This window comes from Somniosus microcephalus, chromosome 12 (assembly GCF_052327205.1).
Source record: "Somniosus microcephalus isolate GS21.2 chromosome 12, FLI_Smic_1.0, whole genome shotgun sequence".
Classification (NCBI taxonomy): domain Eukaryota; kingdom Metazoa; phylum Chordata; class Chondrichthyes; order Squaliformes; family Somniosidae; genus Somniosus; species Somniosus microcephalus.
Window position 1 is genome coordinate 105860102 of NC_140998.1, and position 23219 is coordinate 105883320.

The window sequence follows — 23219 nt, forward strand, 5'->3', positions numbered from 1 at the left end:
AAAATGTAGGTCCCTTACAGTCAGAAACGGGAGAATTTATAATGGGGAACAAGGAAATGGCAGAGCACGGAAAAGGACACAAATAACTTCCCAGAAATGCTAGGGAACCAAGGGTCTAGTGAGAAAGAGGAATTAAAGGAAATTAGTACTAGTAAAACAAAAGAGTGCTGGAGAAATTAATGAAAGCTGATAAATCCCCTGGACCTGATGGTCTACATGCTAGGGTTTTAAGAGGTGGCTATAGAGATAGTGGATGCATTAGTTGTCATCTTCCAAATTTCCATAGATTCTCGAATGGTTCTTGCAGATTGGAAGGTAGCAAATGTAACCCCACTATTTAAGAAAGAAGGGAGAGAGAAAACGGGGAACTACAGACCAGTTAGCCTGACATTAGTAGAGAAAATGCTAGAATCTATTAAGGATGTGGTAACAGGGCACTTAGAAAATAATAATAGGATTGGGCAGAGTCAACATGGGTTTATGAAAGGGAAATCGTGTTTGACGTATCTGTTAGAGTTCTTTGAGGTTGTAACTAGCAGAATAGATAAGGGGGAACCAGTGGATGTGGTGTATTTGGATTTTCAGAAGGCATTCGATAAGGTGCCTGTTAGGGAATATATATATATATATTTTAATAACATAGATTTTAATATGATTAAATGATTAAAATCTAATGATTTAAAGAAATCTGATTATGCTTAAGCTGACCACGTGCCAAAGGATGGTGTGATGTATCAGATCCAATCACAGCTGGTAACGTCACATCGGCTGACTTAAAAACTGAGAACAATGAAAATGCTGATTTAGCTTAAACTGTGAAAGTGCTGATCTTAGCTTAAAACTGAAAGTGATGATTCTGCTTAACTAGAGAACAAAGGAATGATTGATGTATCAGAGATCCAATCAGTGTGATGTAGTTGAACCAACCATAGCTCTGCATGCATGCTGCTGAGCCAATGGTAATAAAGGGGGCGGGTACATCTGCTGCTGTATAAAAACCAGCCATTTTGAATATGATGTTAGTTGGATAAAGGAAGTCAAACAGTGTAAATCAAGTGATGCAATAAATCGACTATTTAAAACTTACCACCGGACTCGCAAACTTTAATTTTAGTGTGTTGACCTCAGATCAGTGTGGTCCACTGAAATTAATTACCCGATCTAACAGTGCCACACAAGAGGTTATTAAACAAAATTAGGGCTCATGGGATTGGCGGTAATATACTAGCATGGATTGAGGATCGGCTAATGGATAGAAAACAGAGAGTAGGAATAAACGGGTCATTTTCGGATTGGCAGGCTGTAACTAGTGGGGTACCGCAAGGATCAGTGCTTTGGCCTCAGCTATTCACAATTTATATCAATGATTTGGATGAGGGGACCAAATATAATATATCCAAGTTTACTGATGATACAAAGCTGGGTGGGAATGTAAGTTGTGAGGAGGATGCAAGGAGGCATCAAGGGGATATAGGCAGGCTAAGTGAGCGAGCAAGAACATGGCAAAGGGAATATAATGTGGAGAAATGTGAAGTTAACCACTTTGTTAGGAAAAATAGAAAAGCAGAGTATTTTTTAAATGGTGAGAGATTGGGAAATGTTGGTGTTCAGAGGGACCTGGGTGTCCTTGTACACGAATCACTGAAAAGTTAACATGCAGGTACAGCAAGCAATTAGGAACGCAAATGGTATGTTGACCTTTCAAAATTCTCATTCTTGTTTTCAAATCCCTCCATGGCCTCGCCCCTAACTGTCTTTGTAATCTCCTTCAGCCCCACAACCCACCAAGATAGCTGCACTCCTCTAATTCTGCCATCTTGAGCATCGCTGATTAAATCGCTCAACCTTTGGTGGTCGTGCCTTCTGTTGCCTAGGCCCCAAGCTCTGGAATTCCCTCCCTAAACCTCCTCCTCTCTTTCCTCCTTTAAGACACTCCTTAAAAACCTACCTTTTTGACCAAGCTTTTGGTCACCTGCCCATATTTATCCTTATGTGGATCGGTGTCAAATTTGTTGTCTTAAAATACTCCTGTGCAGCGCCTTGGGACGTTTTACTATGTTAAAGGCGCTATATAAATACAAGTTGTTGTTTATTACAAGAGGATTTGAGTATGAGTAAAGACATCTTCCTGCAATTATATAGGGCCCTGGTGAGACCACACCTGGAGTATTGTGTACAGTTTTGGTCTCTTTACCTAAGGAAGGATATACTTGCCATAGAGGGAGTGCAACGAAGGTTCACCAGACTGGTTCCTGAGATGGGGGGATTGTCTGGAGGAGAGATTGAGTAGACTAGACCTATATTCTCTAGAGTTTAGAAGAATGAGAGGTGATCTCATTGAAACATACAAAATTCTTACAGGGCTTGACAGGGTAGATGCAGGGAGGATTTTTCTCCTAGCTGGGGAGTCTAGAATCAGGGGTCACAGTCTCAGAAGAAGGGGTCGGCCATTTAGGGCTGAGATGAGGAGAAATTTCTTCACTCAGGGTGGTAAATCTATGGAATTCTCTACTCCAGAGGGCTGTGGAGGCTCAGTCGTTGAGTATATGCAAGACCGAGATCAATAGCTTTTTGGATATTAAGGGGATATGGGGATAGTGCAGGAAAGTGGAGTTGAGGTAGAAGATCAGCCATGATCTTACTGAATGGCGGAGCAGGCTCAAGGGACTGAATGGCCTACTCCTGCTCCTATTTCATATGTTCTTATGAATGAAAACAGTTGATATGAGATTCTCATAGCTCTTGGCCTTGCTGTGAACACAAAGTTTCATTAGTTAAGTAAACATAGAAAAAAACTACAATTCTCAATTTCCCATGGCGACCACAAACATACACAGATACCCGTTAAAAATTATGCTTTGAACTGATACAAGTTCAACCACTCCAAAACAGAGGAGAAAGAGTGAAGCCATCATCCTCAGCCCCTGCCACATACTCTGTACTCTTGCCACCGATTCCATCCCGCTTCCCAGCCACTGTTTCAGGCTGCACCAGTCTTCATAACTTTGGCATCCTATTGAACCTTAAATTCTAGATGCAGTTGCACCAAGATCTAGTGTAAGGTAAGTACTGTAATTCTAATGTTTTAAATGTTCTGGCTATACAATTGAACACCCTCTTCATCTACCGTCTTATGACATACGTCATGGACCAACTGTATTTCATGAACTATGACCTTCTCATGAACTATGAAGAATCTAGACTAAATAGATAAGTAATAATAGTCACAAGTTTATTAATTTGAGTGCATTCTCTGCTGTTGTTTACCTCAACATTCACATCATTGGCCAACTCGTGATTCTTAACATGAAGGAAATATAAATTACTGCCAGATGCAAAGTTTATCTTTTTCATCTCAATAACATAAAATGACAACATAGCCACAGTCATTCTTAATTGTATTACCTTCTCATGGTAAAAAGATAACTTCAAGCAGCATGGTTAATAGTTTTTGCAGGCATGAAGTTCCATCTCATACACTGGAAGGGAAAATATTAAAATTTTAAATAAAGGTCATAAGGTACTCCTTTGCAAGATTTGGAGGCGGGTACGAAGATAGGGAGGTGTGTGGGCCATGTTTGTTCCACAGTCCTTTTGTATTGATGGTGACAAGAACTTTCCTCAACACTCATATTTCAATCCTGGATAATGCCTTTTTAGTTTTTTTGATTGTAAGCCATTGGTTAAAGAAGCAAATCTGTTATGAACTGATAGTTATTTATTTTCAACAAGACAGAAATTAAATTTTACATTACTTCAAGCCAGCTAAAAGGAGAGGTTCATAGTTCATGAAACACTGACACCAGTCTCCAGCTAATTCGATTCACTCCACGTGACAATGAAGAAATGGGTGAGTGCACTGGACACAGAAAAGATTATGGGCCCCGACAACATACCAGCTGCAGTGCTGAAGACCTGTGCTCCAGAACTGGCCGTGCCCTTAGCCAAGCTGTTCCAGTAGAGCTACAACATTAGCGGGCATCTACCAGCCAATGTAGAAATTTTTCCAGGTAAGTCATTTTAAAAGTAGGACAAATCCAACCTAGCCAATTACTGCCCCATTAGCCGACACCCAATCATCAGCAAAGTGCTGGAAAGAATCATCAACAGTACTATCAAGTGACACACACTCACCAATAACCTACTCACTGATGCTCAATTTGGGTTTTGCTAGGAAGCTCAGCTCCAGACCTCATTACAGCCATGTTCCAAACATGGACACAAGAGCTGAATTGCAGAGACGATGTGAGAGTGACTGCCATTGACATCAAAGAAGCATTCGACCGCATGTGGCACCAAAGAGACCTAGTAAAACTGGAGTCAATGGGGATAAGGAGGAAAACTCTCCAGTGCCTGGAATCATACCTAGCAGAAATAAGTGGGTTGTGGTCATTGGAGGCCAATCATCTCAGCCCCAGGACATCGCTGCAGGAGTTCCTCAGGGTAACGTCCTAGACCCAACTATATTCAGCTACTTCATCAATAACCTTCCCTTCATCATAAGGTCAGAAGTGGGGCTGTTCACTAATGATTGCACAGTGTTCAGCTCCATATGCAATTCCTCAGATAATGGCCCAGAAATTCGGGTCGGGGGGCTTCCTGCGGGTGTAAGCCCCCAACCTGCACTTACCTTGCGCGCCGGCCATTGTGCTGTGGGCCCCCGTGGAATTCCGATCCTGGGCCTGCTCCAGCTGCCGGCGCGCAGTGCTTGCGTATCTCAGGAGCGCAGTTAGTTCGAGGAGGTAGTCACACCAATTAGATTAATTCATTCAGATGTAGTCCGTGGCCAGGGTCAGGATGGTGTGACTAGAAGTGAGGCAGGTACGGGGATCCAGGAGGTAGTGTTGGAGGAGCCACAGCCCTTGCTCTTGTCCAACAGGTTTGAGGCTCTTACTCCCTGTGAGGATGGGAACAGGGACTGCGGGGAGGATGAGCAACCCGGCCACAGCACCGTGGAGCGGGGGGCCATTCAAGTGGGGGGAGTTAAAAGAAATGTTGTAGTGGTAGGGGATAGTATCGTTAGGGGGATAGATAGAGTTCTTTGCAGCCGAGAGCGAGAGTCCCGAAGGCTGTGTTGCCTGCCCGGTGCCAGGGTTAAGGACATCTCCTCTGGGCTGGAGAGAAACTTGGAGTGGGAGGGGGAGGATCCAGTTGTCGTGGTCCATGTTGGTACCAACAACATAGATAGGACAAGGAAGGAGGTTCTGCTGAGGGAGTTTGAGCAGCTAGGGGCCAAATTAAAAAGCAGAACCACAAGGGTAATAATCTTTGGATTGCTACCTGAGCCACGTGCAAATTTGGCTAGGGTAAATAAAATTAGAGAGTTAAATGCGTGGCTCAAAGAGTGGTGTGGGAGAAATGGGTTTTGCTTCCTGGGACACTGGCATCAGTACTGGGACAGGAGAGAGCTGTTCCGTTGGGACGGACTTCACTTGGCCAGTGCTGGGACTAGAATCCTGGCGAATCGAATAACTACGGCTGTAGAGAGGGCTTTAAAGTAATTAGTGGGGGGGAGGTTTTAAGAGAGCGAAAAATAAAAATGACAGCGGAGAAGGCAATAGAGCAAGGTAGCAGTAGGGGAATTAAAAACCAGAGCGTGTCAGGAAGGGACAGAATATATAATGATAAAGGTAAAGTAGTAAAAGGGGTAAAAGCAGGAATAAATTGTCAGAAAACACATTTGAAAGTTCTTTATCTGAATGCACGCAGCATTCGTAACAAAATTGACGAGTTGGCGGTACAAATAACTACACATGGGTATGATCTGGTGGCCATTACGGAAACATGGCTGCAAGATAATCATGACTGGGAACTAAACAATTAGGAAGGACAGACAGGAAGGAAAGGGAGGTGGGGTTGCTATGTTAATCAAGGATGGAATCACTGCAATAGTCAGAAATAATATTGGGTCAAAGGATCAGGATAGTGAAACAGTTTGGGTGGAGATAAGGAATAATAAGGGGAAAAAGTCACTAGTGGGCGTAGTCTATAGGCCTCCTAACAGTTGCAACTCTGTTGGTCGGAGTATAAACCAGGAAATAGTTGGGGCTTGTAATAAGGGAACAGCTATACTCATGGGAGATTTTAACTTTCATATTGACTGGACTAATCAAATTGGGCATGGCAGCCTTGAGGAAGAGTTCATAGAGTGCATTAGGGACGGGTTCCTTGAGCAGTATGTTACTGAACCAACCAGGGGGCAGGCAATCTTAAATCTGGTCCTGTGTAATGAGACAGGATTAATAAAAAATGTCCTAGTAAAGGATCCCCTTGGAATGAGTGACCATAACATGGCTGAATTCCAAATTCAGTTGGAGGGTGAGAGAGTTGGATCTCAAACTAGCGTACTAAGCTTAAATACGGGGACTATGAAGGTATGAGAGTAGAATTGACTAAAGTGGACTGGGAAAACAGATTAAAGTGTAAGACGGTACAAGAGCAGTGGTCTACATTCAAGGAGATATTTCACATCTTTCAAGATAAATATATTCCACTGAGGAAAAAGGGGCGTAAAAGAAAAGACAGCCATCCGTGGCTTAGTAAAGTAATAAAGGATAGTATTCGACTGAAAACAAGGGCATATAAAGTAGCCAAATCTAGTGGGAGGATAGAAGATTGGGAAGCATTTAAAAGCCAGCAAACAATAACTAAAAGATTAATTAAGAAAGGGAAGATAGATTATGAAAGTAAACTAGCAAAGAATATAAAACTCGATAGCACGAGTTTCTACAGCTATATAAAAAGAAAAAGGGTGGCTAAAGTGAACGTTGGTCCCTTAGAGGATGGGACCGGGAAACTAGTGGTGGGGAACATGGAGATGGCAAAGACGCTGAACAAATATTTTGTATCAGTCTTTACAGTAGAGGACACTAAAAATATCCCAACACTGGACAAACAGGGGGCAATGGGGGGGGGGGGGGGAGGAGCTAAACATGATTAAAATCACTAAGGAGATGGTGCTCAGTAAAATAATGGGACTTAAGGCAGATAAATCCCCCGGACCTGATGGCCTACATCCTAGGGTCTTGAGAGAAGTGGCAGTAGGGATTGTGGATGCATTGGTGATCATTTTCCAGAACTCCCTGGACTCAGGAAAGGTCCCGGCAGATTGGAAAACTGCTAATGTAACACCCTTATTTAAGAAGGGAAGTAGACAAAAAGCTGGAAACTATAGACCAGTTAGCCTAACATCTGTGGTTGGAGTCCATTATTAAGGAAACAGTAACAGAGCATTTGGATAAACATAATTTAAAAGGACAAAGTCAGCATGGTTTTACTAAGGGGAAGTCATGTTTGACAAATTTGCTCGAATTCTTTGAGGATGTAACTTACAGGGTGGATAAAGGGGAACCAGTGGATGTAGTATATTTGGATTTCCAAAAGGCATTTTGACAAGGTTCCACACAAAAGATTACTGATCAAGATAAAAAAATCACGGGATGGGGGTAATATACTGGCATGGGTGGAAGATTGGCTATCTAACAGAAAACAAAGAGTTGGGATAAATGGTTCGTTCTCGGGCTGGCAATCAGTAACTAGTGGTGTTCCGCAGGAGTCAGTGCTGGGACCCCAACTCTTTACAATCTATATTAACGATTTGGAGGAAGGGACCGAGTGCAACATATCCAAGTTTGCCGACGATACAAAGATGGGAGGGAAAGCAATGAGTGAGGAGGACATAAAAAACCTGCAAAAGGACATAGACAGGCTAAGTGAGTGGGCAGAGATTTGGCAGATGCAATATAATGTTGGAAAATGTGAGGTTATGCACTTTGGCAGAAAAAATCAAAGAGCAAGTTATTATCTAAATGGAGAGAAACTGCAAAGTGCTACAGTACAAAGGGATCTGGGGGTCCTGGTGCATGAAACACAAAAAGTTAGTATGCAGGTGCAGCAGGTGATCAGGAAGGCCAATGGAATCTTGGCTTTTATTGCAAGGGGGATGGAGTATAAAAACAGGGAAGTCTTGCTGCAGTTATACAGGGTATTGGTGAGGCCACACCTGGAATGCTGCGTGCAGTTTTGGTTTCCATATTTAAGAAAAGATATACTTGCTCTCGAGGCGGTTCAGAGAAGGTTCACTCGGTTGATTCCGGAGATGAGGGGGTTGACGTATGAGGAAAGATTGAGTAGGTTGGGACTCTACTCATTGGAATTCAGAAGAATGAGAGGCGATCTTATCGAAACATATAAGATTGTGAGGGGGCTTGGTCGGGTGGATGCGGTGAGGATGTTTCCACTGATGGGTGAGACGAGAACTAGGGGGCATAATCTTAGAATAAGGGGCTGCCCTTTCAAAACTGAGATGAGGAGAAACTTCTTCACTCAGAGGGTAGTAAATCTATGGAATTTGCTATCCCATAGAGCTGTGGAAGCTGCAACATTAAATAAATTTAAAATGGAGATAGACATTTTCCTAGCAGATAAGGGAATTAGGGGTTACGGGGAGAGGGCAGGGAAGTGGACGTGAGTCTAGATTCAGATCAGCCATGATCCTATTGAATGGCGGAGCAGGCCTGAGGGGCTGTATGGCCTACTCCTGCTTCTATTTCTTATGAGGCGTCCCCTGGGATCACATGGGCCATGGGGAGCCAATTGGAGCAGGGAAATGCCCATTCATAAGTTTGACAGGAAGAGCTGTCAAAACTTAGAAATACTACGGGCCCCAAAACATCACTAAATCTTCAAATAATTTTTTTTTTAAATCACATTTTTATAAACTATAAATTACATGAAATACTATTTTAAACAATTTAAATTTTTGAAAAATAATTTTATTTTCTAACAGGGCTAAAAATAAACTTACCTTTCTTTAAAAGTATTTGAAAATAATAAACCTGTGGAAAAAATGTTTTAATTTGAATTAATTCACCACTTACCTTGTAAAAAGCAGGCCTTATGCCTACTTTTTAAATGTGTAACTTCTGGAGGCTTACCCTCCCGGGAAAACCTGTAAAAAAAAACGCAAGTTCGATGCGCACACGCAGCCTCTCCCACGCACACGTTCAACTCCAGTTTCCCCGCGCATGCGCAGTGCATGCAGGAAACCGGCACTTCCATTGGGCTTACGGGTGAGTACCCCGTGCGTACTCACCCATGGAGACCCGAATTTCTGGGCCAATGAAGCAGTCCAAGCTCGCATGGCAGTAAAACCTGGACAACATCCAGGCAGGCTTGAGTTGATAAGTGGCAAGTAACATTCGCGCCAGACAAGTGCCAGGCAGTGACCATCTCCAACAAGAGACAGTCTAACCACCTCCCCATGACATTCGACGGCAATACTATTGTTGAGTTCCCCTACCTGCAAATGCTTTTTGTTTAACTGGATGAGAGGAGTTGCAGGTCACACAGTATCGGGAGAAATGTAAACACAAACATTGTGGCCCTGAAATTCCTTGTCTATTTTTGTTGTTTCTGGTTTGTAAAATCAGGACAACTCAATGTACTGGTCTGCAAATTGGAGCAGAAGCCATTTCCACTGGTTTTCCACCCCAAAATCGATGTGCCCGAGTTCCAATCACATTTGGGTCATCCTGCAATCTGCCCAATGAGTCCCAGTAAAGCTCATCAACATTGAACATTGACTTAACCAAGGGCCAGTGGTGTTGGTGTACTGAATTTCTGTAAGTTATGCTTACAATGCACCATGGTAGTGTAAAATGAGTCTTTTAAGGTATATGTGTTGCCAGGTTCAGCTGAAACTGGCAGAAGTGAGGAACCTTTGAGCCTTCAGAGTGCTGAAATTTTTTTATGGATTTCTGGAGCTGGTAGAGTTTTTGCAGCATTTATTTTTTGCTTTCTTTAATTGACATTGCTGGTCTTCCGTCAGACTAACTGGGATTGTTAAACCCAGAATACTTTTGTTTCCACCCAGTGAGATACTGGGGACCAGGTATGGGAATCCCAATGGGTATTTCTTTGTTTGCTATTATACTGAAGGAGGAGGTGGAGCAGTAAGAGAGGATGCAGGAAAGAACAGCCAGGTAAAAGAATGGAGCAGAGGAGTAACAAAGCCTTGTAGCTTTGAGTTCTTTACAGCTAGTGGATTACCTGTTGTGGTGGCCACAGCAAGGATGGACCATTCAAGGCATTTCTCTCCCCCCCCACCCCCTCCCCATCCTCCCTGCTACCCAAAGAATTTACAGACCACACAGATTCTATGCATACCTTAGCAAGGAGCACCGTGTTAGAGTGTGCATCACCAAAGACACAATAAGGGGGCTGTGTTCCAATATATGAAGACCTATGGTCACAGTCTTCTGCCCAGCATTTGGCTCTGAAGGTCATGACTGCGCTCAACGTTTATGCCACTGGGTCATTTGGAGGTAGCAATGATGCCATCTGGGCATGCATTTGTCACGTAATTGACATATTTCTGGGGAGTTCATCCAGCAGTCGAATAGGGACATCCAGTTTTATGGTGTTGCGGGCTTTCTCAAAGTGCAGGTTCAATAGATGTCACCCATGTTGCTTTGCAAGCTCCAATGGTAAACCCTTAAGTTGCTGAACAGAAAGGGCTACATCTTATTCGATGACTAGATTGTGGGTGACAATGGGCAAAGATTTCCCCACATCAACACAAGATTTTCTGGACGCAGCCATGATGCATTTGCCCTTATGAATTCTGCCCTCCCTGAGCTCTTCAAGAAAGAGAATAATGCGAATGCAGTATTATTCAATGTTCTTAGTGGCATGACAAAGCTCTCTTTTGCTTCACAGTTTCACTTGCATGAAACATCATAGCTACATTTCAGATCACAGAAGTGGCCAATGTAGACCTTAGTTGTGATTGGCGGAAATGCAATTAGGCTCAGAGGTAAAAGAATGGAGCAGAGGAGTAACAAAGCCTTGTAGCTTTCTGAGTTCTTTACAGCTAGTGGATTACCTGTGGTGGTGACCGCAGAAAGTCAGGACAAAGCAAATTTCCCTCAGAGCATTAATGCTGGTTTAAGTATAGGTCTGAATATCCGTAGCTTCCGGAACTTATGAACCTCCATCTAGTGATAAAAGTGTGCAGCTGCAGGGGTGTCTGTGTATGGGAGAACAGTCACATCCAAATAAGGTGCATGCAAAATATATAGCAAACTTAATATGCTATAGCTGCTAAATAACTACTTTAATTTTGTTTCAATTGCTTCAAGGAGTAGTTATACTGAAACATCGTCTTACATTTAATGGAATATCTGCAAGAATGAGTACAATAACTTGCTTGGATTGAACTGTATGGTAATAACAAAAAATGGTTTCAAAATGACAAATAAGAGACATACCAGGATACATTGGCCCAGAAATTGTTGGAAAAATAATGGCAAATTAACAGTGCTCACCATTTTTGTTCACAAAAAATCCAGCAATTTGTGGCGATGAAGAGAAACGCAACGGGCCAGATTTTCAGTGTGCCGTGAGGCAGGCTTTTAGGCGTGTGGGGGGTGCAAAAATCCCGAATTCGGGGGTCCCGACACCATCCTGCCCAAAACCCGCCTCCACGTAAGTTTCAGAGGAGGCAGGTACCCGCCCCGCACTGGGACCCGCCGACCCGAGGCGGGAAGGGATTAGTGCCAATTAACTGCCTGTTAACAGGTAGTTAACAGGCAGTTTTTAGCCTAATCCCTATTTTGAGGGTTGTCATGTGGGATTCCCAACGGCTCCAAACCACGCCAGGTTAGAGCAGGCGGGCCGTCGGGTTGAAGGACTAGGAGGGGTCGCGATGTCGGTGTTCAGGTGAGTGATGGGTGCATGAGTGCAAAGGTAAGTGTGTTTGGTGTGTCAAGATGTTTAAATTACCTGTACTTACCTTAACAGCCTTTCTTCCTCTAGGCGTCGGGAGTCCATCACTCAGCCGGCACTGAAAGCTGAATGGCTGCGAACTGTCAAAAGTGACAGCCTGCAGCTTTCAGTGTCGGTGAGAGTTCTAACTGAGTCTGTGGAGAAGGACTCAGGTTAGAAGTCAGACTGTCAGTGTTTGACAGCTTCAAACAGCTGTGAAACACTGATATTTCATCTGTCAAAAACTCTTGACAGATGAAATTTCAGTCTGTGACGTCACCTGTTGCCGGGTGGCCCTTAATTGGCCTGCTGAGCCTGCTGGGCGGGCTCAACAAGGTCAATCAAGGGAAAATCACGTGGATTGGCCGGACGTCGATGGAGGCAGGACTAAAACCCGAAAGTTGTAGTCCCGCCTCCTTCCCGACTGCCGAATGAAAATCCAGCCCAAGGAGTTCCGATTCTCCACAAACTGCTGGACAATTTGCGCCGCTCCACCATTAGCCTGGACAAAACCAACAAAATTGCAACCTTCCCATTGAAATTAATTGCATGTCAGGTAGTTGCTGGATTTGTGTCGTAAATGCGAATTAATCTCGCCATGGCCATTTAGGGCTGGTAATTCATATTAGAAGGGCCCTGTTAAGTTTCATGTCAGGAGCATAAGTCATGTAATTAACGTTAGAGACCCAGAAAATGAAGCTGTGGAGTCTCACTGCAGCAAGTAGTGAATTGTTCCTAGAGGATTTTAAAATTATTTTTTTACTCTATCTTGGCAGTACTTTTGTGCCAGTCTTGCTGTTCACACTGTGGAAAGCAATAATTTTCAGGGTGCAAAGCTGTTTTGACACTCAGAAATGAAAATTAAATAGATTTCTTTCAGAAAATAATTTTGGGAATCAGTATATGAGTAAGAATGTTTGTACATTTCGCACATCTATCCTGCCATTCACTTATTAGCCCAGAACTTGGTGTCGGGGGCTTGCCGCGCGTGCAAGCCCCCGATGTGCACTTACCCGGCGCGCCGACATCTGAAACCTGGCCCGCAGTGGATTTCCTGTCAGTGGCCCGGTTCTGATGTCGGCGCGCTGTGCTAACCTGACCCAGCGGCGTAGTTAGTGCGATGTGCCGGCTGGGATCAGGTGAGCACTGTGCAGCCAATCAGGGGAGGGGAAACTTCATTCATAAGTTTGAGAGTAAGAACTGTCAAACTCATGAGAAGTACTGCACCCCAAAACACTATTTAAACTTTAAATAAAATTTAAAAAAACATCCCAATCATTAAATTAAGTATAAATAAGTTAAAAAAAATAATTTAAGCAATAATTTTTTTTTTGAAAAAAACAAATTTTTAATAAAAAGGGTCTAAAACTAAACTTACCTTATTGTAGATTCTTTAAAATAATAAACCTGTGGAAATGTTTTTTCTAAATTGCACTAAAACACCACTTACCTGTAAAAATAAATACTTACGTGTACTTTTTACAAGCGTAAAGACCAGAGGCCTTTACACATGCGCAAATCCCCCAAAACAGAGGAAATCCAAGACGCACGCGCTGCCCCCTACAGCGCACGCGCTAGCCTCTTCACCTCTTGAGTTAGAGGAGAGGAAATGCCGGTTTTCAGCGCATGCGCTGTGCATGCTGAAAACCGGCATTTCCTCTGGCCAGACGCGCGAGTACCCCTTCCGTACTCACGCGTTTGGGGAGGAATTACTGCCCCATTATTAACTTCTCAAGGACCAATACAATAATTCACAAACGCAATTGGGTTACAATGTCCTCTTCTTCTGCTTGTTTTTTTTTTCTTTCTTTTCCTTTGTCTCTTTTTTCTCTCTGTCTTAATCCATTCTCTTCTTTCCCTCTCTTTATTTCTCTTTCTGTATTGAATTTGACTCTAAGTCATACTATTTCCTTCTCCGTCGTTCGCTCTGTTTCTTTCTCTATCCTTAAGTTTAATTGGTTAAGGAGGTAGACCATTGGACATGATGTTCATGAGGTCCCAAATGCCCCGTTGATGTCGCTGCGCCATTATTAATTCACATTTCCAGCAATTTGCACTGCGAATACAGTGCGAGCTGAAGGATGAGGAAAAAAGTCCACTTCATGTCACTTGCCGCAAGATGCGCCATTCCAGCAATTTCTGGGCCATTATGTAATGGCATTTATTAGAATGCTTAATAACATTGTGCCTGATTATCCTTGGCCCACTCCATCAACGTAAGAGCAGCAGAGTGGACAACCTGTACCTCTGACCCTGGAAGTGTATCTGGGGTGAGCGTGGGATCAAATTATTTGAATGTGTTCAGCGAGTGCCCTCACCAGCATGGGTGCATATGGGTGCTCATTATAGGAAGGAAGCTGAGAAATGTGGCATTGGAATGCATGCTTGGAGGGGTCGGCAATGAATCCAAACCAAGAATTACAGGCTCCGCCGCTAAAATGGTCAGTGCTACATTTCTGGGGTGTTTCATGCCATGACCCTGGCTTCAAGATCCCATTAGATCCAATTTCCGTCCCTTGGCTGATCTATACACCAGGTCCATTCTAGCCTATAGGTCACTGGGCAGCTGCTAGGCTAGGGCTGACGACATTCCTAGTGTGAGAAATGCCTCCCCTCAGCCTCATCCCTCCATTATGGGCCATGTTTGAGGCAGCTGGAGGTACCACCTGCCACAGGCCCCATCAGTAAATTGTGACCTGGGCTAGGGCCCAGTTTACCCACCAAAATTGCCCGAGTCTGTGCCACACTTCCTACTGACTTATGCTGGGAATGCATCTTTGACCCCGAGGAAATTTGGGGCCATTATATCTGTGGTAAACCACTGTTTGTATTCCACTGTGTACATGCCTGGACATGCCTCGGCTGACTCCTCCCACAAGTCCTAGTATAAAGGTGACTGCTCCCCAGCCCTTTGTATTTCTGGACCGGTCGACCACTCGAGGCAGACCTTCATTCTTTTGTTAATAAAAGCCTTTAGTTACTCTCTTAACTCTCAGTCTTTTATGAGTAATTGATAGCGCATCAATATCTATTAAAATTAAAAGAGAAAACATATTATTTTGTATCAATTAAACAACTGAACGACTGTATCCAATGTAGTGTCCATTCAATCAAATAACTATTTAAAAGTCACTGTCCAACACCACTCTCTAAGATTAACCTGTGATCTCAACAAAGAAAGTAATGACTGCTTTGCATCCATTATTGGTTCATTTTAGCTATATTAATCACACCAGACCTGGCTCTTTTAAATGTCATCCCCAAAATTTCTGCAATCAATTAAAGTGAAGATTAATGGGGATTATTTGCTGAGAATAAGTCCTTCCTTGAAAGGCAACGCCTCACCACACTTCTAGTATATACTGATGTTAATTATAAATCTCCTCAACTTGTCAAGTATTTGACCTGCTGACAACCACCACCATCTGCTATAAAATACATTTACTATCTCAAGCCTGTAATTAATAGAACAACTGGAATGTGACATTTTTGAAATGCAGTACTGCACAGGTTGCCTCTTGTTCAATTGCACCTGGCCATAGAATATATGAGCACTTCATCGATTGGAAAATGTGAAGAGAATTTTACTATCTCTGGGTAGTGCAATGCACAGGCTAAGCTTTCCTGAATCCATCTCAGGAGGGACAGAGAAGGACTTATACCCGCTGTCTCACACCACCACGACCCCAGCCCAGTTTCCTGGGTTGGGGTCATTAAGTATGCCGAGGCCCAAAAAGGTCAATGTTTGAGGACCGAGGGGAGGGAGTGATGCTCACTACTGGGCCCTCTCCCTCCAAGAGAAGCATCAGGGGAACTTCCATCATTGCCCTGGCACTATCATGACACCTCTACTGGTGGTTCCTAGGGTCAGTAGGCTTGCTAGTCCTTGCTTCCCTGCCATTAATTACACCAGATGGGCTGGTTAAGGGGAGTGGCCAGTCTTCTCGGTTGGGGAGCAGAAAAGAGAGATTGGGGCAGGAACATGACAGAGTGGCCTTACTGCCTAATTTTCTAACCATTTCTGCTTTGTACCGTTCCATTTGGAAAAATATAGCCAGAGATTTTGAGCTTGTTCAACAAAAGAGTTCATGACATAAATTATAATGTAGGAGCAATTGAAATGGGGGGGGGGGGAAATGCTAAACCATACCCGAAGACACCAAATCCCGACTTCATTGCAGCATTGGTCCAAACATGGACAAAAGAGCTGAATTCCAGAGGCGAGGTGAGAGTCACTGCCCTTGACATCAAGGCAGCATTTGACCGAGTGTGACATCAAGGAGCCCTAGGAAAATTGAAGTCAATGGAAATCAACAACAACAACTTGTATTTATATAGCGCCTTTAACGTAGTAAAACGTCCCAAGGTGCTGCACAGGAGTATTTTAAGACAAAAAATTTGACAACAAGCCACATAAGGATAAATTAGGGCAGGTGACCAAAAGCTTGGTCAAAGAGGTAGGTTTTAAGGAGCATCTTAAAGGAGGAAAGAGAGGTAGAGAGGTAGCGAGGCGGAGAGGTTTAGGCAGGGAATTCCAGAGCTTAGGGCCGAGGCAACAGAAGGCATGGCCACCAAAGGTTGAGTGATTATAATCAGGGATGCTCAAGAGGGCAGAAATAGAGGAGCGCAGATATCTCTGGGGGGTTGTGGGGCTGAAGGAGATTAGAGATAGGAAGGGGCGAGTCCATAGAGGGATTTGAAAACAAGGTTGAGAATTTGGAAAAAGAGGCGCTGCTTAACCAGGAGCCAATGTAGGTCAGCGAGCACAGGGGAAAAACTCTCTACTAGCTAGAGTCATAACTAGCACAAAGGAAGATGGTTGCGGTTGTTGGAGGCCAATCATCTCAGCCCCAGGACATCGCTGCAGGAGTTCCTCAGGGCAGTGTCCGAGACCCAACCATTTTCAGCTGATTCATCAATGACCTTTTCTCCATCGTAAGGTCAGAAGTGGGGATGTTTGCTGATGATTGCACAGTGTTCAGTTCCATTCGCATCTCCTCAGATAACGAAGCATTCTGTGTCAGCAAGACCTGGACAACATTCAGACTTGCGCTGATAAGTGGCAAGTAACATTCACGCCACATAGGCAAAGACTATCTCCAACAAGAGTACCACCTCCCCATGACATTCAATGGCATTACCATCGTCGAATCCCCCACCATCAATATCCTGGGGTGGTCACCATTGACTAGAAACTTAACTGAACCAGCCACATAAATACTGTAGTTACAAGAGCAGGTCAGAGGGTGGGTATTTTGCAGCTAGTGTCTCACCTCCTGACTCCTCAAAAGCCTTTCCACCATAAGAGCTGGGCAAAAAAGCCTGGCCTTACCAGCAGCGCCCACATCCCATGAATGAATAAAACAAAATGTAACAGCATCAGGCTGTGGGGGGTCAGGCTCTGTGTAAATGTGTAGAGTAAATAAGAAATGTGAGCAAGTTTAAAGCTGAAATAGAAAAGAGTAACATGTTTTTAAAAAAAATCTGAATTTAAAAGTACTCACCATGTTTAGGCAGTATGCTATAATGAGCTCCCCCCACCCCAACATTGTAAACCAGTAGAAGCAAGAAGAGAATTTATGTTTATCTGACATCTTGAACCACAAAATGGATTGGATATTATTTTGTCAACAAACTGACACACAAGTTGCATTAGTCTCAGAGTTGAGCAAATGCTAGTTTCACACAACACAAACCACACAGCAGCATTGCCTTTTCCTCCTCAGTGAGCAAAAGCACAGGGGATTTGTCGTGCATTCCAAAATGGGAGGAGGGGGTAAGGAATACTAATGCTGCGTCTGTGCTCAGTAACATCAGATTTAGTGGTGAAAGTGATTGCAAATTGATGCAAAAATCGAGGTAATTTCTACCCAGGTATTGATTAGCTAGTAAATGTGATCGGTATATTGCATATATGCAACATTGCTCCATTGAAAATTGTACACTGTAGTTGTGGCAGGCGAGACATTTAAAGTTAAATCCTCCAGTGATATAATCCCTCAAAGATTACATAAATACCCACTTTGCTCTCCTCTAAACAGTGTATCTTATATTAAATACACTGTAGAAAGCCCTTTCCCAATAGCTTAGATGATACATAGATATTTAGATGACCCAAAAAGTACAGGAAGGCACAAAGTTGGTCTGTATTGAGTCAGCCAATTTTAGTTGGAATGGCAACAAAGAGCACACAAGCTCTCAACGTCCCCAGGTTAGATAAGATAAAAAATTTAGTCAAGGTTATTACTGATTGCCAATCAGTAATCCATCCAAGGCAAAAAGGACAAATTGGTAAGGAGTGGATTAGCTTGAATATGATGATCCCCATGGTTTAGTAACCCACCATTTCTCACTGTCCAGGCTTGACCACTTGGACAAAATAACGACTGCTGCCATCTATGTAACCATACCCAGCCTGGACTACCAAGAGATGAGGGCTAAAAGGAGAAAAGCTTATAAAAAGAAATTGGAACATGTGAGTGAGTGGAATATCAAGCAAAACTTGTTTGGACCTTGAAATGTGGATTGTATTTTTGCTGCAATGGAAAACAAGTAACATTTTCCTGTTTGATACATCACGAGAGGACTGCAAGGTGTTTGGTGTTTTTGTGGTATTACTTTACCTCATATTCAGTGGTTTCCAGTATATTAAACTCATGAATACAGTTATGAACCAAATGTGCACCATTTCAATAATGTGGATCACATCTGACAAATGGTTTAATGAATATGTTAAAAATAAGTCGTAGGTCTAATAATTGATATATAGATCATTTGCTGTTCTCACCAATGTATGTGCATATAGATTCAAACAAAACAACATACCAGACTGGCACATAGATAAAGAATGTATTGACTCAGTTCAGCAATGGTCCTTGACTGCCAATAGAGCAACAGAAGAGTTTTGTTCCATTGGCCTGGGTTCGATGCATTAGAGAGGGTCCAGTGGTTGAAAACTTAAAACAAATTAAGGAATCAAGTGGACACCACTTAGATGGACTAGGGCAACAAGTGAATGGGAATTCTATCACCTCCAAGATCCCCTACAAGTTAGATACCATCCTGACTTCGTCATATATTGCCATTCCTTCATCGTCACTGGGTCAAAGTCCTGGAACTCCATACCTAACAGCACTGTGGGAATACCTTCAGCACTGGGACTGCAGCGGTTCAAGAAGGCGGCTCACCACCACCTTTTCAAGGGCAACTAGGGATAGGTAATAAATGCTGGCCTTGCCAGTGATGCCCATATCCCGAGAATGAATTAAAATATACATCTAAAATGAGTTAACTGCTTAGCTCTTATTTTCCAACTATTACAAATGTTAAAGAACTGTAATAATGAAATATTTTGATAGTGCTGTAACTGAAGAGTGGGGCCATACACGTAGAAGGCAATGCCACTTAATAGTTCAGGGTGCATATCTTATTAACTTATGATCATGAACAGTGGAGATTAAGCTAGGATGAGGCAAGTTTGAAACTCAATACACTAGTTAGGCATGCAGGTGGATATTTTACAGCATCTTTATTTTATTGAATTATAATCAGTCAAAATTTGACATATATTGCAGGCCAATGGATCAGTATAAATTTGACATTATATTGCATGTCAATGGATAACATTTATGTAACATCTTTGTCATTTGTAATGATAGAATGGACAAGCACATATTTACTAAAGTAAACATATATCCATTCAAAACTAGTTTCCCTGGAGATACATCATTAATCAGAGCTTTTGTACAATTAACAAAAAAGTATTCATTAAATGTTTCTTTAAAAATATACGTTAACCAGATCGCACATATTAGATGTAGTATTTGTAACTGAACGTTGTGTGAACTCAAAGGCATCCAATCCTAACCATAAGAATTTCTGCTGTGCCTTAATCAGAAGCCAATGCCTATTTGTTATAGCAAAATAAAAGCAGCTCACATTCAAAATATGCCAGGACAATAGAAAACACAAGTATTTTGTCCCACCTAACTCTTTAATTGATGACAGAAACCTTTTGTTATGCTTCCACAGTAACAGGTTTTCAATAAAATAACTAACCTCCAACCAATGAAAGAACCATTGTCAGTAACATCAAGTATAAATAATCCTAGCTGGTTGGGTCACTTACCTGTAGAATATGGCTTCCCAAATTCCGTTCGAACACGTTAATGGCAATAGAACTTGGACTCCTCCTGCGTTGTGCTCCTAATGCTAAATATAAAAAGAAAAATATTAAGTATTCAAAGGTTTAATCAAACCTTGGTAATAACCACAGGTAACAGATGTTAATGCTTCTATTTTAATTTTGTGAAACATTATGGGGTATATTTTCCTCTGTTCACTAATGTTGGCAAAAAATTTAAATTAACAGAAATATAAAGTGGATTCCCTTGCTTTATGATCCTGTTGACTTTTTCCACTAGCGGCACATAAAAAGTGATCAACACTCTGAATTAATTTACTGAAGGCAAACAAACTTTGAATTATGTAAGAAATAACTGGATGCTGTAATTGGAGCAAATTGTAGGTTTTACTGCACAAATGAGCTGAATGGGCTGAAGGTCCTTCCTCATATTTATCTCGTGACCTAATGATTAGAAAACAGAAGAAAATATACTCCTATATTCAAAAGTGAGGCTCGTCATGTCCAGTTTTGTTTTAGAAATTAGTTACAAAAAATAATCATTTAATTGATATTTTTCTGGGCACCAAGCTGAGATGTACTATAGAATGGAGTATTTTCCACTTTCATTATCCAATATTAGTATCAAGCACCTGGTGTAGCATGGTTCAGATGCAGAATAAAACAGCTCTTGCTCTGTACAACAATATACTTTCAGTTCAAAAGAGCATCCCTCTGACTAAAACATTGTAAAGTTATCCATTTCACACATTAGAACATCTTTATAGCCTGAGTGAGATTGACAATTTACTACCAACTTGTGGGCAGGTTTATGGACCCACTCCTGCAAAATGCTGTGCATGAAACTTGCCAAATTCAATTTACACAGAACCTTTAATGCCAGCAGAGAGAGAATAGACATTCATCCTATGAGTCTAGGCTGAATTCAGTATTGGAATCCATAGCACCATACAATTCTCCACCGGGATCACCGACTTCCCCCCACCCCATTGTCACCAAACCCCCACGATTACCACCCCGTCCCATGAATCACCGACACCCTCCTCTCCGGGTGTTGTGTATGTGCCTTTAAGAGAAGAACTGATTCTATACTGCAGTACCGGCAGTGACTACCCCTGTATATAAAGCCATAGCAGGCTTCTGTATTTCAGTCTTAAGTTACCCTCTGTTCAAGTAAACACCTGTTTTATTGTTCTCCTGCAGTCCGTGTATTATTTATACTCGGACATTACAGTGGCGACGAACAGGTTCGAACTCACCTGCAGTACTGCATTACCTCATGGGGATCTTTCCCTGAGAAGAAGCTTTTGGAGGTCGAAGTCAGAACAACAGGCGTCGACCGCGGGCAACCGCCCAAGGATCCATCGGAGTTCGGAGAGTTGCAGGAGAGGCTGTGGAGAGCTGGGCTTGGCTCCCCAGTCAAGGTGTTCCAGCAAATCGTGCTGGTAGCAGGTAGTGCGCTGACCCTTCCGGACTGCGGCGGGCTCGAGCTCGATCGAGCGGCTCTGCAAAGGGGCCGCGCAGTGTCGTCGGGAGGAAAAGAGAGAGAGGGTGGAGCGCACAGGGCGCGGTCGGTGCTCAAGAACCGGGCAGCGTAGCGAAAATAAAACAAGGGGAAGGAAAAGTGAGACGCGCCAAAGCCGCGGGTCACCGCCATTACCCTGCAGAACGCTACAAGCAGCGTGGCAGCAAGGGGAAGAAGGAAAATCGTGGGAGGCGCCATTTTATTCCATTGGGGAAGAAGGAAAAGCGCAGGAGGCGCCATTTTAATTCATTGGTGAAGAAGAAAAAGCGCGGGAGGCGCCATTTTAAATCACCCAAGCTGCCGAAAAGTGGCAGTATCGCTGCTTTCGACAACGAGGTAGAAGACTGGACCACGTATGTGGAAAGAATTGAAGTGTACTGCGAGGCAAATGAGGTGGCCAATGGAAAGAAGGCGTCGGTATTATTAAATTTGATGGGCGCGAGAACGTACGGCCTATTGCGGAATTTAATTACCCCAGCTAAACCAATGGAGAAAAGTTTTGAGGAGATTGTTAATATCTTACAGGAACACCTAAACCCTACACCGCTGCTGATAGCAGAAAGATTCAAGTTCCATAAAAGAAACCAGCACAAAGCACAGAGGCATAGTGGTTAGCACTGTTGCCTCACAGCGCCAGGGACCCGGGTTCGAATCCGGCCTCGGGTGACTGTCTGTGTGGAGTTTGCACATTCTCCCCGTGTTTGCGTGGGTTTCCTCCGGGTGCTCCGGTTTCCTCCCACAGTCCAAAGATGTGCGGGTTAGGTTGATTGGCTATGATAAATTGACCCTTAGTGTTAGGGGGATTAAATACGTGGGGTTACGGGGATAGGGTGGGATATGTGTTGGTGTAGGGGTTACGGGGATCGGGTGGGATATGTGTCGGTGCAGGCTCGATGGGCCAAAATGGCCTCTATCTGCACTGTGGGGTTTCTGTGATTCTGTGAAAGATGAGAGCAATGCTGACTATCTTACGGAACTACGCAAGTTATCGAAGCACTGCCAGTTCGGAGCAGGACTGGCAGACACCTTGCGGGGTAAGTTTGTCTGCGGGATCCAGAGTGAAGGAACCCAGAAACGACTACTTTCGGAAAAGGACCTGACGCTAGAACAGGCTTTCAGCATGGCAGTATCCTACGAAGCAGCAGCACGGGGAGCTGCGGAAATACAACAGAAACCACAGGAATACAGCGCTAACGAAATGGCGTATGGAGCAGAAAAGTGCTATCGCTGCGGCAGAACAACCCATGATCAGAAGGACTGCTGGGTTAAGGACAAAGTATGCAGGCAATGTGGGAAAATGGGACACATAGCAAGAGTCTGCAGGTCGGGAAAGAAAACCAACACTACAAGAACTACTGAGGAAAAGTACAAGAAAGTAAAGAAATTGACAGACAGTAGTTCGGAAGATCAGGAGAGTGATAAGGATTCCGGGAGCAGGAGACTAAGTTGTCTAAAGTTACACAACGTGATCGCAAAGGAGGATCACCGAGCCATTTGGGTCACCCTCATGATAGCAGGGTCCCCAGTAAAGATGGAATTGGACACAGGATCAGCCCTAACTGTCATGAATCGACGAGACTATGAGCGGCTATTCTCACACATACCCTTGAAGGACACGTCCATTGTATTGAAGACATACACGGGGCAAAAAGTCTACCCCAGAGGAAAAATAAGGGTGCCAGTTGAATACAAAGGCAAGGAAACACAGAAACTGTATCTATATATACTACCAGATGGAGGACCACCATTATTGGGACGTGAATGGATCCGAAAAATACAATTGGA

The 23219-nt window shown here is 43.2% G+C and overlaps 1 protein-coding gene across 3 annotated transcripts in view; it reads right to left on the reverse strand.

Moving 5' to 3' along the window:
* Positions 1-23219, reverse strand: part of npas3 (neuronal PAS domain protein 3) — a 1485068-nt gene that overhangs the window by 680488 nt on the left and 781361 nt on the right. For all 3 annotated transcript variants that reach the window (XM_086003382.1, XM_086003381.1, XM_086003383.1), the window contains exon 4: positions 19895-19977. In XM_086003382.1, coding sequence (XP_085859508.1) covers positions 19895-19977 — 83 coding nt within the window. The remainder of the gene's footprint in view (positions 1-19894; positions 19978-23219) is intronic.